The sequence below is a fragment of the Alosa pseudoharengus genome, unplaced genomic scaffold (assembly GCF_046254945.1).
Source record: "Alosa pseudoharengus isolate Yale_2024_CS ecotype anadromous, Long Island Sound unplaced genomic scaffold, YU_APseudo_1.1 YU_APseudo_1.1_scf_1, whole genome shotgun sequence".
NCBI classification, from domain to species: Eukaryota; Metazoa; Chordata; class Actinopteri; order Clupeiformes; family Clupeidae; genus Alosa; species Alosa pseudoharengus.
This window is the reverse complement of record NW_027468564.1, coordinates 55880160-55900159: the sequence shown is the minus strand read 5'-3', so window position 1 is coordinate 55900159 and position 20000 is coordinate 55880160. Positions and strand designations below refer to the sequence as shown.

General features: G+C 43.5%; 2 protein-coding genes across 2 annotated transcripts in view; both read left to right on the top strand.

Annotated features, from left to right (window-relative positions):
* Positions 1-4284, top strand: part of rhbdl3 (rhomboid, veinlet-like 3 (Drosophila)) — a 40811-nt gene extending 36527 nt beyond the window's left edge. Inside the window, exons 8-10 of the mRNA XM_076275600.1 lie at positions 1665-1765; positions 3175-3235; positions 3948-4284. Of these exons, the coding sequence (XP_076131715.1) occupies positions 1665-1765; positions 3175-3235; positions 3948-4219 (434 nt within the window). The 3' untranslated portion in view covers positions 4220-4284. The remainder of the gene's footprint in view (positions 1-1664; positions 1766-3174; positions 3236-3947) is intronic.
* Positions 4285-10570: 6286 nt separating this feature from the next.
* ccdc40 (coiled-coil domain 40 molecular ruler complex subunit) overlaps positions 10571-20000 on the top strand; it is a 16933-nt gene continuing 7503 nt past the window's right edge. The window contains exons 1-11 of the mRNA XM_076281141.1: positions 10571-10639; positions 10852-10951; positions 11205-11344; positions 11628-11711; positions 12649-12868; positions 13263-13420; positions 13707-13829; positions 14000-14121; positions 14589-14832; positions 15212-15394; positions 16062-16307. Of these exons, the coding sequence (XP_076137256.1) occupies positions 10571-10639; positions 10852-10951; positions 11205-11344; positions 11628-11711; positions 12649-12868; positions 13263-13420; positions 13707-13829; positions 14000-14121; positions 14589-14832; positions 15212-15394; positions 16062-16307 (1689 nt within the window). The remainder of the gene's footprint in view (positions 10640-10851; positions 10952-11204; positions 11345-11627; positions 11712-12648; positions 12869-13262; positions 13421-13706; positions 13830-13999; positions 14122-14588; positions 14833-15211; positions 15395-16061; positions 16308-20000) is intronic.

Sequence of the window (20000 nt, the reverse complement as noted above, 5' to 3'; positions counted from 1 at the left end):
GTAGAGCATCTACCTCTAGTAACAGTAGAGCATCTACCTCCATTAGTAACAGTAGAGCATCTACATCCATTAGTAACAGTAGAGCATCTACCTCCATTAGTAACAGTAGAGCATCTACCTTCATTAGTAACAGTAGAGCATCTTCCTCCATTAGTAGAGCATCTTCCTCCATTAGTAAAAGTAGAGCATCTACCTCTATTAGTAACAGTAGAGCATCTTCCTCCATTAGTAAAAGTAGAGCATCTACCTCTATTAGTAACAGTAGAGCATCTTCCTCCATTAGTAACAGTAGAGCATCTACCTCTATTAGTAACAGTAGAGCATCTACCTCCATTAGTAACAGTAGAGCATCTACCTCCATTAGTAACAGTAGAGCATCTTCCTCCATTCGTAACAGTAGAGCATCTTCCTCCATTCGTGTACCGTTAATTCTCTTTCTCTCTTTCTCTCTCCTCTTCCCCGCCTGCTCTTCCTTGCTGTGTGTGTGTCATACTAATAAGTAATCATTAGGGGGCATGGAGCAAGAATGTACAACATGCACTCTCTTCTTTCTATGTCTCTCTCTCTCTCACACACACACACACACACTCACTCAAACTCGCACACAACCACACACACACACACACAGACACTCACTCAAACTCACACATACACACACAACCACATACACACACACACACTCAAACTCTCTCTCTCTCTCTCTCTCTCACACACACACACACACACACACACACACACACACTCATTTACTCACTCACTCACTCAAACTTACACATATATACACACACAACCACATACATGTACACACACACACTCAAACTCTCTCTCTCTCACAACCACACACACACTCACTCACTCACTCACTCACTCACTCACTCACTCACTCACTCACTCAAACTTACACATACATACACACACAACAACATACACACACACACACACACTCAAACTCTCTCTCTCTCTCACACACACACACACACACACACACACACTCATCATATCACTGTAACGATGTGGGCAGTGGATCCCTCGCCCCGGCTGCTGTGTTGGCAGGTGCATGTTGTGTGGTTAGCATTAATAATTCACGCTGAGCTCAGGAGACGCATGGTTCCGGGTGGGCCGAGGGGAGGAGCGGGAGGGAGGTGTCCCAGGGAAGGCTTCTCCCCGGCGGGTAGCGCAGGCGGCCGACCCCCCTGAGGGGGAACCCGATACTGCCTCCATCACCCACACACTCGCTGAGTGGCCGGGCTGACTCAGGGATGCATGTGTCCATAGGTGCTCACTGACGGACTGTGTCACTAAGCATTTGACTTTCAGCATGATACAGATCTACTGCTTGGGCTCAAGTAGTGAGGATTCAGAAGGCAGTTAGCCTCCCACTATTTCAAAGAGTTCAAGTCCAGTTCTTGCCAACTTGAGATATTTGGAGGCATTTCTGTATATATTTATGTATATTATCCATGTGAGGTTCTTGCTCTCGTGACTTGTGAAAATGGACTGAACGAACTGTATTGTGCATCTGTAACTGTGCAAATGGCAAAAAAACTTTACTTGGTTTGACTTGGTTTACTTTACTTGGTTTTCCATTGACAACAGACAAGAGGATAGTTTGTTATTATTGGTCATAATAGTTATTGACCATACCACTTCCCCTCTGTTCTCAGGGTCTTTGGCAGTGTCTGTGACGGACATGACGGCGCCGGTCGTTGGCTCATCTGGAGGAGTATATGCTCTGGTGTCTGCACATCTAGCCAACATTGTCATGGTAAGCAGACATTACATATAAAATTTGAATGTCTTTAATGATCTGTTTCTAACTTACAAGTATTAATGATGTAAAAAAATGTCCCTTTAATATGTTATATTTTATCAAGCAGGTACATACTAGTAGTAAACGTGTCTTGGAGGTTGAGCTGATGCTTTAGTCAGTGAATGAAACACTAGCACCCCTAGTGACGATTGTTGGTATTGCACTCTAAGATTGTGCCCACAGTTAGTGATCCTGCTGTGTTGCAGGGATGCTGTTGGCAAGGTAATCCTATATAAAGCACACTTCTCCCCTCTGTTGGCCTTTTGTGCCCAGATCAGATATCTCCCACATGGCTGGGCGAGGTCATTGCCCAGTGCTCTGTCAGAATGCGTCTGTTCACAGCATACGGGCCTAGCAGGTGCTCTCTGCCCACAGATTCCTTTCATTCCTGCCAGTTAGATACTGCTGTGAGTGTGTTTGTGTGCATGTGTGTGTGAGCGTACACTCTGATGTATACACTCACTGCATTGCCTGTTTAGATCTTCCGTACCTAACAAACTGAGTTAGGTTGCCTTCAAACCAGCTACTCACAGAAAGCAGGTCTCAGAGTCAGTAGGTGTTGACCACCTATTCGCTTGGTTCGTTAGTGACCCCAGACTTGACTATGACAGGGTCAGTAGCCCTGCAGCTGCACGTTGGTTGCAAATGTGAAGGTCGAGACCTTGGGAGGAGGAGCCGTTAGCGTAATGGGACGGTCCTGGTCATCAAATATTTAGGCACGTGCACCAGACTACAATAGTGTGGGGTCAGTGAGAGTCCTGCCCTACCTTCCGCACAGGCCTGTAATGAGACTCTGCATCAGCAATGAGGAGAGGAGAGAGGGAGAGAGAGATGGGAGGATAGAAGAGGAGAGAGGAAGAGAGAGAGATGAGAGGATAGAAGAGGAGAGAGGAAGAGAGAGATGAGAGGATAGAAGAGGAGAGAGGGAGAGAGAGATGAGAGGATTGAAGAGGAGAGAGGAAGAGATAGAGATGAGAGATGGGAGGATAGAAGAGGGGAGAGAGAGAGATGTGAAGATAGAAGAGGAGAGAGGAAGAAATAGAGAGAGAGATGAGAGGATAGAAGAAGAGAGGGAGAAAGAGAGATGTGAAGATAGAGGAGAGAGAGAGAGAGATGGGAGGATAGAGGAGGTGAAGGAGAGAGGGAGTGATGGGAGGCTGTTAGAATAGAGATAAGTGTATGGTGTTGTTAATGAGGTGCATCCTGGATCCTATGGGTGGGCACGCGTCCTGTATCTGTGATGTTTGATACATGACTGTGTCCAACTGAATAGTATTCCCAGAACAGTCATGGAAAGATCAACATGGTCCTTGTTATTGTCTCCTGTCTCCTGTCTAATCATTATTTCTCTTTCTGCTTCCCAGAACTGGTCAGGGATGCAGTGCCAGTTCAAACTCTTCCGGATGGCCATGGCCCTGGTGTGCAGTGAGTACACTTTGTCTTTAGCTTTGTCTTTTTAATATTGAAAGGCCCTCTGTCTCCAAGAGATCCTGCTATTTCCCGTTTATCTACTGTGTAAGCCAATATGTATACTTATGCTTGTCAGGCCTTATTGTAGACATAAATAGCCCCTTGATCTATTTATAGACCATAACGCTGTATATTTGCTGGCCTCACCAAAGATATGACAGCGGAAACTCACTGTGCCTTTTACTTGAATCATGATTTTTTTTTTTTTTTTAAAGGAACAGTTATTTTGCCATATTTGATTCTGAATAACCTATTTACTTGCTGATAATGTATCCTGTATGTATTGCATTATGCTGACTATGCAGTCGTTCATGCCCATGTTTATTTGAACAGCTTCATTAACCAAACTTGAAATGTGCCATTGTTAAAAATAGCATGAGGCATATTGTGTTATTATTGAATGAACTATTGTAAGGGAAGGTTGTTTCTGATTAATTAAAATCGCATGTGAATGTGGATGTATAAGTTGAAAACCTGTAGCAATAATTGTCCAGCCCAGTAGAGGGAGCTTTAACCCTATAAACAGTCAGGATGGGCATAGACACGTCTACTTCTGATTGGTCTCTTAACTCAGATCCATTGGTCTCTGCCAAGTGCCACTGTATATTACCATTTGTGCCCTGTTGAGATGCGTTTCTCTCTCACACATGGTGTCTCTCCTCCCCAGTGAGTGTGGAGTTTGGCCGTGCCGTGTGGCTGCGGTTCTACCCTCCGGCCTTCCCGCCCTGCCCCAACCCCAGCTTCGTGGCCCACCTCGGGGGTGTGGCGGTGGGCCTGACCCTGGGTGTGGTGGTGCTCCAGAACTACGAGCAGCGTCTGCAGGAGCAGTCGCTCTTCTGGATCTTCTTCTGCGTCTACGCGCTCTTCATCATGTGCGGCGTCTTCTGGAACGTCTTCGCTTACAGCCTGCTCGATGTCAAGCTACCTCCTCCGCCATGACGCGTCTTGTGCAGACAGACAGACTGACTGACAGACAGACAGACAGACAGACTGACAGACGTGCACACAGTCAAGCTTATCAGCTCCTGAGCACAAATCTCAAATCTGTGTGTGCTGTTATACCACTTCAATGCCAAGTACCTCATCTGTATTGAATTAGCACAGTCTGCAGCCGCGCCTGTTGTGTTTGTGCCTCCTCCAGCAGCTGATATAACACACAGAGGGATCCAGCTGGAGTGAACACGTGGACTTGTAGCCCAAAGGTTTCTGCACAAGTCAAGCCAAACCAGAGTGGTGTCCGACATATAAACCAAGTACTAATGTGGTGAATACTGAATAATCTGTTGTGAAATACTAGACTGACGTGGGTAGAAGTGTCTTGATGAAGCTTTCGCGGTATGTTTTATGTAGCCGTCATTCCACTCCAAAGACCCATAGTGTTGAAAATCTCCACGTGTTTCTCTCCATATATGAGTGTGAAGTTCTGAGGTGTTGCGAAAACACATAACACATCTTTTTTTTTCTGTGAAAAGAGAGTTGAAATATATATTTTTGTATAAATTAATATAGCATGCCAAGAAACATAGCTCTGCTTTACAATGGAGTGTTGCCAAACTCATACAGCTAACATAGCTAATGCACGCCTGTGCTTCTGGTAATATGAACATCAACCGGTTTTAAGACACCACAGTTTTCACATCTGCACCCATTTTTTGTGGGGGCATAATTAATCAACGTAACATATACATATTTATGTTACCCAGTCCCATACTACATACTTATTTGGGGTAGATGGTTTGACATGCTGTAATATACTAGGGAGTTAATCTCCTTCCCCTGAAGTTAATCATTTTCCATTTAAAAAAATGATGTTGACCTATGGAAATTTTACTTAATTGCCTTTTTCTGATGAAGACTGTGTAAACATTAGTACACCGTCTCCCTCACATTTTTGACTTGAATTGTAACACTATGCTGAGTGCAAACCTATTTATACTTTGTTGAGTCAATGGCATGTGATTGTGTGAGGTGACCCGTTAGTGTAGTGAGTGACACTAAAGTGTGTTCCATGCTCGTCTGTGTTCTGTGACATGGTGCTAAGGTTATAAAAAGACGTCGCCCATTCTCAATGGATGACCAAAATGTCTTATAAAACTACTCGAGAAAGCTGACCTCAATGTGGACTGGAGTCAAATGTGAGGCTTAAGTATTTGGAGGATAAAGGCACACAAAAGTGAAGAAGAGCACAATGTCTAAGCCAAGACTTACTTTTTTGATTGTTCTGGTTTGAAACTGAAAAGCACTACAAACTCATACCTCAAATACTTAAGCAGACATTTGATCCAAGTCTAGCTTGCCTCATAGGCTCCCGTCCCATACACAGGCCTTTGACCTCATTAATAGCTAAGGCATCTGTACTCTCATCCATATGAATTCATTATGGTAATAAAGTAATATTTTAACGTACTGCAAATGTTTGGTTTTTATTAATATGCTATGTTCTGTCATAACGATAAACTGTATTCTGTGATGAATATAAAACAGTGTTGGAGACTGAGGATTTTACTTATTAAGGGCTGTAGTGCTGAGAGTCAAATGCTGACTTTATTTTAATATGTGCATATTTTGTAGATTTGTTATGTAAATATGAAACACATTAAATAACTTTATATTAAAATAAGAGTCTGACATTCAATTTGTATACATTGTACCTTGAGCAATGACTGTCTTTGTACTTTCAGTAGACTCATACAATATGAAAGTTGTGATACAGTACTACAGCTGGAGGGAGTTTACCAACCTGGATCTCCATGAATATATTCCACTGTTATAAACATTTATCACCCGGAGAGAAGAAATACTCTTTTCTGATTGGCTGGCGGGTGGCCTTTAATTCTGAATAACAGGACACCGTTCCATATCAATGCTTATGAATGGTAACTATAACAACCATAGTAGGACGACGGTTGCAGCGCTCTAGAATCTTTTGGTTGCAGGCTTCCCAACAATGGAATCAACTGTAAACAAGCTAACTGTCCATGCTAAAGTTGTACAACAAGCTGAACTAGTGAGCTTCTTTTTAAACAGAACCGCGTGTTTACAGTGTTTACAGTGGCAACTGGGTGATAAGCGGGATAACGGCCTTCGAGGTGTGTCCAGTTATACGGAATTAATAGCCTGGGCGGAGGCGCTGCGCGTCGGGGAGTTTTTGCCCCTCGCCCTCGTCCATTAATTCCGTATAACAGGACACCTCGGCGGCCGTTATCCCTTACTTAAACTTCCCCTAGGCAGACAGACACAAAACTAGCCCACCAAGAGAGCATTTGATTGTCCAGATATCTTTTCGATAAGTAATGCCTCAACATCCAATAATTTGTGACTGTGCAAAGTAGGCCTAGCCCAGTAGGCCCACAATTGAACCCCAACACAGCTGATATTAGGGTTGCCAACTTCCTCCACCCCAAATGAGGGACACTTCACTTCCAATGTGGGACCCCCCCCCCCCCCCCCCCCAAAAAAAAATAAAATAAATATAAATATAAATATATATATATATACACACTATTCAAATGGTAATAATGTTTTAGTTAGCTTTTTATTAGTTTTTATTTTATACACTTTTTGATGCTGATGGTCACTTTAAGAGCATTGTCTACACGGTATTAAGAATATTTTGCAAATATAGCCTATGGCTAGTCGTCCACAAACACTAACATTGTTTGTGCCACATTTAGGCCTATAGCACAATATTAGCAATGATAAGTATATTAAGTTGGTATAAACAATATTCATTCCTGTGGAAATAGAAGCATGTAATGATGCTAGCTTGATATTTTCTGTTCGCAATTAAAAGTGAATTATGAGCCGATAGCCTCCTAGCTATCTGAGTGGAAAGTTTTTCAATTGGCATAGCCTATTCATGTAAATGTTTAGTTTAAGGGAACCGGATTATTGAAGACTTCAAGACTCACCAATTCAATTCCATTACACAAAGGCAAAGACCACTCTTTATATTCTATCAGAGTCCAAATCAGTGCCTGCAGCCTATGTCAAAGTGCCCTCTCATTTTATAAATGGTCAGTAACCGATAACTCCGGATAACTCCGCAATCTCCTCGCGTTGTTTTTGTTGTTCTCATGATTTCCTTTTAAAAGTTTCTTATATTAAAAAGGTGAAATCAATTACCAACAATGACAAGCCAGCTGGAAACTTCCAGCCTCTTTTCCTTTCGTTCCCAATTAAAATGAGTAGCATAACGTTTAAGTTAGATCTGGTGCATAGGCTAATGGAGACTGAGAGGACCCAAAAGGTATCATCGTTATGTAAGATGCCGTTGCTGCATTTTGACATTGTAATCATTCTCTAAGAAGAGTGAAAAGCAGTTTGCAGTAAAGCTTCTCTGGCTAAATTGTGATGCCCCTTCTGTCCCTTGGTGTCGTGCGCACAGTGCGAGATGCGCGTGGTTGCGGCGGCACTGGACACATTGCTCCAGGTGCGTTTACAGTAGCCTACTATTGACAAGTTAACAAGGCCGATGAGCTGTGATTGAAAATCGGGAATGGAGCTGTCCCTGACGGGACAACTGAAAATCACCCAAAATACGGGATGTCCCGCACAATTCGGGACGGTTGGCAACCTTAGCTGATATCCTTAATAGATGGAGGTGGACTTTACAGTGTTTTTACACAGGTATTGGGAACACAAAACTGTAATCGCTAAGGGAAGTTTATTTATTATTATTCATGCAAAACCTTCTGTTAAACACAGAGCCATAGCTGCAATGGAGCCATTGGAGTTGCAGAGTTGCTTTGGAGCCACATTGCATTTAGGCTACATGGCTCTGGTTCAGTATGGGCGATTCTAACAGTGGATTCAAATCATTACAAGTGGAGTTCTAGAATGCACCTGTTGGAGTCTTACGAACATTCTAACTGTGCGAAGTAGAATACTGAGGTAGTACACTCAATCAGTTTGACCTGGCTACACCAGAGATAACACTGAGACAGAGCTTTCTGCTGGCAATTTGACAGAAATTCATCAATTCACCTGTTTTAATAATTACTTGCTATTGTCAATCCTGTGTTTCATCGACTACGACTGCTAAAGAACAAAGGAGGAGTTTATTTTGGGCACCTTTACAGCAAGTTGAGGAGGCCGATTTCAGTTGCTGAAGATGGAGGTGAGGGGAGATCACGGCTGCTTTATGGAAGCCATGAGAGTCTGCTTAGCCACCATCCGAGACCGGATCAGACAGAGGAATGAGGAATACATTGATACAATCTATATCCTGATGGTTTTATCCACAGAGGATCCTGGAAGAAGGCCCTTCCAAATGTACTGTATATGGACTCCATCCTAAATTACTGTGGACAGCCAAGAAATGGTTCAGCTAGTCAGCTTCATTGGTATTCTACATCAAATAAATATTTTTGCCTACTTTACTGGATGAAGCTGTGTTGGTGTGTGTGTAAGTGTGCATATGTGTGTGAGTGTCTGTGTGTGTCTGTGAGTCTGTGATTGGCTGAGTGATCAACGCAACATTTCCAAGCACAACACACACAGAACAGTCTCTCAGAACCAAACTAGGAATAAGACCATTTCAAGACTACTCTCTTAAAATGAATGTGTTGAAAACAACTTGCATGTTCTTAACACATCTCTGTGTGATAGGGACAACACATTCGTTTTAAGAGTGTATGATGTCCTAGAATTATTAGCAAAGTCAATACATTTGTTCTCTGAACTGCTATACAGCAGGGTTTTTATATTATCAGTTCCACTAAAATATGTTATAATGATATTACACTGTGACTGCACTTTGTGGGCTTTTCTAGACTTTTTAATAGACATGCACCGATATGCTGATTCAACTTATCAGTTTTGTGGAATTCCGTTCATGGGGGACCATACAATAAATGTATATGTGTATATTTAGTGACTGTACACACTATGCATGCACACACACACTCATAAACAGATGCAAACACACACATTGATGCATGCACACACATGCAAGTACACACACACACACACACACACACACATAAACACACACTCATACACCCACTGTTATGGACTACAGAGAAATAAATCCCATAAATTGAAGGAACACCAGAAGACAACAGCTCGAGTCCAGGGCATTTAATGTAGACTTGAAATGTCTCGCAAAGAGACTCAAAAAGGGGAACAAAGGAATGGCAAAAGAGGGACAGCTGGGATCACGGTTGACCGAAAGCTTCGAGAACAGCGAAAACAGGCAGTGTCCACGAGGTCCCCAGTGAAATAGTGTCTTCAGAGTGCTCTCCAGAGATTGGGCCAGATCAGGTGTAGTGGATCTGGCCTAATGAGCAGCACCCAATTGGAAACAGCGAGACACACAGGCAAGTAGACACACACACACAATCACCCCCCCCCCCCCCCCCCCCCCCCACACACACACACACAGAGAGAAGCACACATACAGTAGACAAAAGCAAATTATCACATACACACACACACACATTTACAAAAGTTGCAAGAGTAGGGGATGGTCATATTTTGTACCACTTTGCAATGAATCAAGTACTTTTCAGAGAAGCACACATACAGTAGACAAAAGCAAATTATCACATACACACACACACACATTTACAAAAGTTGCAAGAGTAGTATTTTTCATAGACCTTTAGGGGCTCCAAAAAAGCCAAATTTGCTTTTATTTAGGCCTACCCAGTAAAATTAGGCTAATTTCACGAGTCACCTGACTATTACCCTAAGAAAAACGACCAACTGGAGCTGTGAGTCCATTTATTTTCTGTTTTTATGAACTGGAAGGCTAATAGGTCTATGAGCCATCATATGGCGAGTCTGAACCAACTGAACAAGGCATAGTATACAGCAAAGATCTTAGAGCGTAGGCTAGCGCAGTCTATCTATGGAACAAGGTAGCCTGATGCACTTATGGTGCACGCCCCCCCGGATGTGTATCGTCTCATAGCAACCAGGGACCAGACAAACACCGGAGACTGAGGTACAGCAGTGAACGTTAGCTTGTAACTTTTTTCTTTGAATTTAATATTGATTGATTTAGGATATTTTGGATTGGATTAACGTTATGTACACCAGTTAGTTAGTTTCACGGTATTGGCATTATTTGACCCACAGAGGCATGGCTACAGGCTTGATAGGCAGTGTAACATTAGCTAACGCTAGTTAATCATTTAGTTATGGTTAGCACTTCTACGTAGTCTAGGTTAACATTAAATGTAATATTATCTATACCGAACTTGGCATTATATCTTTCGCCATGTTTCTTAACTGCAGTGAGCAATGGAAGGTGGAAGTGAGGGAGGAGGTGAGGAGGCGAGTAGGATGACCAGTGGGCAGTCAGATGCCCCTGACGCTGCAGAAGATTCTGGAGTCAATGTTCCCATACCTGAGGCAAGACGGTTCTATTACTCTATTAATAATTTGTATTTCTTAGGCAATATGACTTTGCAATAAACTGTTCATTTTAATGTTAATTGAATGTTTATTGATGTCATTGTAAGTAGCTTTAGACAAAAGCGTCTGCTAACCATAAACAAAACATAATGGATGATGCTACCATCCTGCCTTTAAGCTTCTGTATTTTGGTCCACATTTCTCCACAGGGTGGCTCAGAGGAGCAGGCGGGCACCGATCAGACTGTCTCCCATTCCCTCATGGGAGTCAGTGGCACTGAGCTGGCACTTCTGGAGCCAAGCGGATCAGGTAATTTCTTATCGCTGACTAGCCCAACTCAGAGGCTGAGGGACAGACTTCTGAAAATGATGGTGTTCAGCATTGGCAAGGATGTAGGGTTGGGATTGGACAGCCTCCTTGTTTATCCACACTGCCTCAACAGTCTACCTTAGGCTTCACCCTTGGTGCTGGGGCATGTGCAGGTCACAGCTACTGCCCCTGTCGGCGTGTTCTGTTCGTAAGAGTGGTCATGATGGTAGGGTCTCTCCCTGGCTTCCCTCAGAACAGTATGATGGAGGTCAGCCGGTGCCCCTGCCCCCGTACCCCTCCCAGCACTTCTCAGAGAGCCAGGGAGAGGGGACCCATCGGGGCTACAACGAGGAGGACGACGGAGACGAACTGGTGGTGTTGGATCCAGATCACGTGAGTTAGCACTGGCCTTCTGAGCTACAGGACATGTGAAAGCTTGTGTTAGAACAATGGCATGTGAATTATTGTTGTGTAATGTAATGTTCATTTGCACAATTGGGTGAACAGAATCCCCTCGTTAGATAATTGTATAACAACAGTTTTACAACTTTTTACAACAATTGTATAACAACAGCTTTATCTTAAATGGATGTAGAGCAAAGTTTGCATTTCAGAAGAGAAGATGGTCTTATTTAACACATAATTCATTTGTGTTTTCTTTGATTTTGCATCACAGCCACTGATGAAAAGGTTCCAGTCCGTGCTCAAGGATCATCTCAGTAAACAACTAGAGAGACTCAACATGGATCTACAAGAGAAGGTATGGCTAAGAAATGTTCTAGGCCTATTCCTATCATGACATGTGTTGTCCTTTTGAATGGACTGGAACGTTGGGCAAGTCTAAAAGCCAGTGTCATGTTCATTTATGGACACTTCATCAGTTGTTGTTGGTTTTTTTTGGCCCACCACCAGCCCCCCTCTTCGGAGGACAACTTTATTTTTATTTAAGTAACATATTTTTCAAGTGCAAATACAATTGTCCTACCTCAACCATTTATGTGACTCTGGAATCGTATCATATAGCACCACGTGAATTGAAACATAAAACAAATGAAACGCAATAAGGTAACGTAGACAAATGAGATGGATAGACAGACAGATAGACAGACAGACAGACACACACACACACAGACATACAGACACGCAGACAGACAGTGGGACAGGACGATGACAGAGCTGACAGGATGGGACTCAGTTCTTTGTAATTGAATGGAAAGGTCTGTGAGTGGTCATGGTAAAGGGCTTTGGTAACATGCTATGTTTGGGTGTTGCTAGTGTGTGTCTATATGTAAAGTGGTGAATGTAGAGGAGGAAATAAGGTTAAATAAAATAAATAAATTAAGTTTAATCAATCAATTGATTAATTAATAAATCTTCATCAGAAGTTGGAACTGACAGTACGCGTATGGCCATTCATGTTAGATGTTAGATTAAATTGTGTGATGTACTCGCAACATAGAGCACTACACACACAAATGAGTGTTCATTTGTGTGTGTGTGTAGTGCTCTGTGTTTTCTATTGAATGTAAAAATGGCATATACTGTAGAAATGTCAAATAATATTCAACCTAATATTGTAGCCCTCTTGTTTATCTCCAAGTCATGTGTAAGTCAGTCCCAAGGCCCTCTCCTCTCCTCCTCTCCTCCTCCTCCTCTCCTCCTCTCCTCTCCTCCTCCTCTCCTCCTCTCCTCTGTAGGTGGCTATGGAGAAGATGGAGGCTGCGCAGCGTGAGGGCCTGGGTGTGCAGCTGTACTCGGTGCAGCTGGAGTTGGCCCGGTTGCAGGCCAGGCTGGAGGAGCACCACGAGGCCAACATGCAGGTCTCCACGCAGCGCCGCCAGCTCCAGCAGCAGCTGGACTTCACCAAGGGCCTGCACCAGAACACCACCACGCAGGCTGGCAAGCAGCGCACTCGGGGTGAGGGAGCAGGCGCTCACACACACACGCATGCTCACACACACACACACACATACACACATTCAGGAGGGGGGGGGGGGGGGGGGGGGTTTTAAAATTAGGTTTGGGTTTTGACAGTTGGGGCAGAGGGGTCCTATAGATCCTATGGATCTGAGTGATGGTCAAAAGGGCCAGAAGGGCTGGGGCAACATACATGGATGAATAACTGGTTTTGGCTGGACATGGTCATAAATTCAGAAACGAAGATGCTGTTATATTTGTAGATTTGTTAAACCTTAATATATGCTTTGTGACAGCAAAGTCTGATGAAATGGTTTTAATTGATAATTCATTATTATTAATACTTTTTGTTTGTACGCTTTTGTTTGTGTGTGTGTGTGTGTGTGTGTCTCAGTGACACAGCTGCAGACTGAACTGGAGAGTTTGGCCACGCGTCTCCTCTACATGCAGGAGGTGAGCGATGACCTGCGCTCGGACATCGCCGTCATGAAGAACGCCTCCCGCAAGGCGGAGACCGAGAAGACTCAAGCAGAGAAGCAGAAATATAACCAGGTAGGAGCCCAGAGGACCTCGACATATAATGTCTCGTCCAGACACTCAGAGAGGCATCTGTCTATGGTCTATTCCTCCGCCATAACATTCTTCCTGCTTCCCTCTCTCCCTCTCTCTCTCTGTGTGCCTCTGTTCTGTTGGCTTGTGCTCTCCTCCCTCTCTCTCTCTCTCTCTCTCCCTTTCTCTCCCTCTCTCTCTTTATCTCCCTCTCTCTCTATCACCTCCCTCTCTCTCTCTCCCTCTCTCTCTGTGTCTGCCTCTGTTCTGTTGGCTTGTGCTCTCCCAGGACCTGTATGTGGAGCGTCTGACCAAGAACATGGAGAAGCTGACGGAGGAGATCGCCATGTATGAGGTGCAGGCTGCTGCCCAGTCAGAGGAGACCCAGGCTGCCAAGCAGGCCCTGGCTGAGGTGAGGACCCCACGAGTACCTGGCATCTCCCGTCCCACTGATTGGATGTTACGCCTTGTTTGATATCCTTCCCTTTTTATGAATTATTCTAGAGCAATAGTCCCTTAATTCTTGCACTTTTGTAAATGAAAACCTTTTCTTTCTTTCTCCCTCTGCTCTGTGTCTCTCAGGCTCAGATGGAGATGGAGGCTCTGGAGGTGGAGAATAAGCAGCTGATGCAGCAGTGGAACAGCAGCCTGCTCGGCATGAAGAAGAGAGACGAGGCCTACACAGCCATGCAGGATGCTCTCAGGTGACCGCACAGGAGCAGTCTCACACACACACACACACACGCACACACACACACACACACACACACACACAGACACAGACACACACACTCACACACACACACACACACACACACACACACACACTCACACACACACAGACCTGCTACCTGCAATCAACCTATCAGGCAATCTTTTCTTTTTAGTACAGTAGGTAGTCTCACATATTTTTCTTTGTACATATTTTCTGGTTTTAGAAAGGAAAAGTGACCCATGCACAGGTAGAACAGATACATGGTAGGACTTTCACTTTCTGAAGCTGAATTTTACAACGCCATGGCTGTCTAAAGTTTCACATTGTCATTTAGTCATATTTGCCTTTTGTGAATTGGGGCTGATCATTGTGCTATCTAATGAGTTAGAATTGTCCACACAAAACGTGCATCACAGTGTCCATTCAGCTTCCCTTCGTCCTCTCATCCCACTGCAGCCAGGGCAGTCACGAGGTTCGCTCTCTGGACACCGAGATCGAGGGCTTCAAGAAGTCCATCACGGCCGAGGAGGAGCGCAACGAGCTGCTGACCGTGCTCCTGAACCGGGCGCAGCTGGACATGAGCACCTGGCGCAAACTCATCAGCCAGAGCCAGGGCCAGCAGGAGGCGCTGCAGAGCCAGTACAGCGCCTACACGCGCATGCTGCACGAGAGCGAGGCCACCTTCGCACGCCTCAACGTGGTAAACACACACACACACATCCTCACACATGCACTACACACACACACACACACACACACACACACACAGTTATGGAGATGTTGAAGAAATGATGAAGAAATGAAGAAACACACACAGAGACATTTGTCACATCTTCTGCTAAATGGAAAACAAATGATGTTAATATTCCCTCAACATTTCCCTTTTCCCTCAGAGTGTTCTGTTTGAGCCAGCGGTCAAGCTGACAATAACTAACATATTAATTATTCTCTTTCTGCCTCTCTCTCTCTGTCTCTCTCTCTCTCTCTCTCTCTGTCTGTCTGTCTCTCTCTCTCTCTGTCTGTCTGTCTCTCTCTCTCTTTCTCTCTGTCTGTCTGTCTCTCTGTCTCTCTTTCTCCAGGAGTGTAATGTGCGTCAGTCGGAGGTGATGGGCCTGAGGAAGCAGGTGGAGAAGGAGTCGGCCACCCGGCTGACGCTGGAGGAGAGGATCATGGGTAAACTGCAGGAGCAGCTCACCCATGACAGCGCCGCCATGTACTCCCGCAGACTCACCAGCAAGATGGCAGCCCAGAAGAGGGATCTGGTGAGGAACTACTGACAGCTCCCGTCTGGGCTTCACAGCTTGATGGCTCACAGACTCCTTGTTATATTCGCTAAAGGGTGCATTTGCCATTATACCGAAGTCCAGCAGATGGTGGTGGTAATGCACTCAGTTTGCAAACTGCTAAAAGAACTCACTGAAGAAGAAGAACAGGCCAGTGAAGCCTTCTTCTTTTTCGGTGAGCTTTTTTTTTGGCAGTTTGTAAACGGAGTGCATTACCACCACCATCTGCTGGACTGAGGTGTAATGGCAAGTGTACCCTTTAGCCTCGTTCTGGCCGCCGGGTGAATAAGGAATCGTAATGTTAGATATATACATCACACAGAAGTATGAGTGAAAGTTGTTTGTTCATCTGTACACATTATTCTGTGGATTGGGTTATGAGAAATTAAATCTCCAGATGTGGATGCTTCTGTTTAGTGTGTGTATGACTAGTCTGTATGTGTAGCTAGGCCTTGTGTGTGTAGTCTTTGTAGTACTAACCAAGATGACGCCAGTATGTGTCTGATATTTGATCAGTCAACTCACCATCCCTGTTTATTTCCTCTGTAATTGTTTGGTCTGTGGTTATTGTGAGCATGTGAGCCTCACTCTGGAGTTCGTGCGTGTATGTTGATAATGTTCTCGTCTGTCGGTATGTGTCCTCCAGGAGGCGCAGCTGTCGTCGGTGGAGAACGAGCTGGCCCAAGTGACCCTGGCGGCTAGCGAGGCGAAGCAGCGCGTGGAGAACCTGGGCCAGACACTGACCCGGCTGGACCAGGAGATCGCCCAGCGCCACGCCCTGCTGACGGCCAGCGAGGCCCAGATCGCCAAGCAGGTCACCGTCATCGAGCGCAAACAGGCCACCATCAACATCTACAACAAGAAGATCCAGCAGATTGTGGCCACCACTGGGGTGAGCAGGGGCTTGGGCTAGGGAGGGCCAATGGAGCACAGCACAACACACAGCACACAGCAGCACACAACACAACACAACACAACACAGCACAACACACAGCACAGCACAACACAACACACAGCAGCACACAGCACACAACACAACACACAGCACACAACACAGCACACAGCACACAGCACAACACACAGCACAGCACAACACAACACAACACAACACAACACAACAGCACAACACAACACAACACAACAGCACAACACAACACAACACAACACAGCACAGCACAGCACAGCACAGCACAGCACAGCACAGCACAGCACAGCACAGCACAGCACAACACAACACAACACAACACAACACAACACAACACAACAGCACAGCACAGCACAGCACAGCACAGCACAGCACAGCACAACACAACACAGCACAGCACAGCACAGCACAGCACAGCACAGCACAGCACAGCACAGCACAGCACAACACAACACAACACAACACAACACAACACAACACAACAGCACAACACAACACAACACAACACAACACAACACAGCACAGCACAGCACAGCACAGCACAGCACAACAGAGCACAGCACAACACAGCACAGCACAGCACAGCACAGCACAGCACAGCACAGCACAGCACAACACAACACAACACAACACAACACAACACAACACAACACAACACAACACAACACAGCACAGCACAGCACAGCACAGCACAGCACAGCACAGCACAGCACAGCACAACAGGGATGAAGTAGCAGGACTGGAATACTGAACACTTTTTTACTTTTCATAAGTTATTGCTTCCATAGCTTTTGCCCAGGTTGCAGTTCTAAGTACTAAGTACATATTTTCCGGACTATAAGTCACACTTTTTTTCATAGTTTGGCTGGTCCTGCGACTTTTAGTCAGGTGCGACTTATATATGAAAAATATATATAATTGAACATGTTTTTAAATGTTAATTTATATTAACTGACATGAACCCTACATGAAACATTACCGTCTACAGCCTAGAGAGAGCGCTCTCAAATGCACAAGTCCTGTGCACTTTCAGTCAGAGATTAGTGCTTGTGCTATGCCTGAAACACACGTGCATACTTACAGTTTTTTTCAACTGCTTACACACTAAATCTTTGCTTGTCACACAACTTTCTAAACATGTCCTCCAAACATCATAACCCGACACCAAATCTGCAAAACCATACACTAATTCTCAGTGTTTGACTCAGTTTTCAATTGACTAAAACACATTTTGCAAAACACCACACACAATTTTCTACCTAACACACAAAAATCTAACAGGAAGTAACTTGATTTCGTTCTTCAAACACAACCCATCAAAATGCCACACTAAATCACCAGTGCTTCACTCTTTCTCTTCACATGTGCAAACACTCTTTACTTTACTGAACACCATCCAATCATTGCCTTAGTATAGGTCTATGAATAGATATACTCTCTATATAGGTATAGACCCTTTCAATCTGCTTCTAGAGGATTTCCGGTTGAAATATTCAGAACCAATGCAGATACTTTGAAAATTACAGTAATCGGACTTTAGCTTACAGTAATGTTCTACAAAAAGTTGACTTTACTGTATGTAAAATTTGTCTTTTTACTCTATTTTTCTTTGTCCCCATGTTACAGTACCATTAGCTCAATACATTTTTCTGTGCCTCCAGAAATGCCTTAGGAACGCTTACTGTAGAATTGTTTGTTTCTGCAGTTGAAAGGGTCTATAGGCCTATGAATACATACTGTACACTGTACTGTACCCCCCCCCCCTCCCACACCCACACACACACACTTGTCTAGAAAAAAACAAAATCAGTGTTTTCAAAACTCCATGTACATCTGGTGGTCACTGTATTCTTCAGCAAATTATTTGGGAAAAATCACTATTTTTGGTTTCAATATTGCTTGCATTTTTACTGTGTATTTCAACTTCTTTGAAATACACAGTAAAAATGTTGATACCGTAACTTTCACTCTTGTATGGAAATACATATAGAAAGCCTAAGACAGAAGAGCTTTAGGTTTTGAGCAACAGTGTGTACATGATGTATCCAAAATGTCATATTATGACAAAAGTGTTTGTAATGTGAGGCGAATGTTTGCTTTAAACATGTGTTTTTGACATTTTGAATGTTGTGTGTCATTTTGCTGGAGATTTGAGGCATTTTGCATTTTGTGTGAGCAATTGTGGGTTTTGTGTGTGGAGTTTTGAAAAATAGACACAGAGTTTTGAAAACGTGTGTAAACAATTGTAAAAAACTGTAAATCCTCAAATGGCCGGGATTCTATTTATAGCCGGGCCTCAGATTCGGACAAATAAAAGCCAGTATAATTTTGTTTCAATTTAACTCATAAAAGAGCTCTTCTTAATAATTTATATTGTTGGTTGGTTTAATATTGTTGCCAATGAAAAGTCATCTTCCCACACCATGAGTCTCCAACATGTTGCTCTCAAGCTACCAGTCGCACGCAGCCCCTTTCTAGAGGCTGAAGCAATAACCTACATTTAAACACAATTGTTGCTACCAGGCATCAGCCTACGAATTTTATAAAAAAGCAAATCATGCATAATTTAACAAATAACTACATTTACATGAAACTTTATCGTGAACCATTACAGTTTTTTACAATTGTTTACACACGTTTTCAAAACTCTGTGTCTATTTTTCAAAACTCCACACACAAAACCCACAATTGCTCACACAAAATGCAAAATGCCTCAAATCTCCAGCAAAATGACACACAACATTCAAAATGTCAAAAACACATCTTTAAAGCAAACATTAGCCTCACATTACTAACACTTTTGTCATAATATGACATTTTGGATACATCATGTACACACTGTTGCTCAAAACCTAAAGCTCTTCTGTCTTAGCCTTTCTATATGTATTTCCATACAAGAGTGAAAGTTACGGTATCAACAAAGAGAAGTTGAAATACACAGTAAAAATGCAAGCAATATTGAAACCAAAAATAGTGATTTTTTCCCAAATAATTTGCTGTTGCGAATACAGTATTTTACAGCAAACAAGAAAAAAAGCAAAGAAGAATACAGCGACCACCAGATGTACATGGAGTTTTGAAAACACTGATTTTGTTTTTTCCAAAGACAAGTGTGTGTGTGTTGCAGTTTTTTACAATTGTTTACACACGTTTTCAAAACTCTGTGTCTATTTTTCAAAACTCCACACACAAAACCCACAACTGCTCACACAAAATGCAAAATGCCCCAAATCTCCAGCAAAATGACACACAACATTCAAAATGTCAAAAACACATGTTTAAAGCAAACATTCGCCTCACATTACAGTATTTTACAGCAAACAAGAAAAAAAGCAAAGAAGAATACAGTGACCACCAGATGTACATGGAGTTTTTAAAAAAACACTAATTTTGTTTTTTTCTAAAGTCAAGTGTGTGTGTGTGTGTGTGTGTGTGTGGGGGGGGGGTCGTGTACAGTATGTATTCATAGGCCTAGACCCTTTCAACTGCAGAAACAAACAATTCTACAGTAAGCGTTCCTAAGGCATTTCTGGAGGCACAGAAAAATGTATTGAGCTAATGGTACTGTAACATGGGGACAAACAAAAACAGAGTAAAAAGACACATTTTACATAAGGTCAACTTTTTGTAGAACATTACTGTAAGCTAAAGTCCGATTAC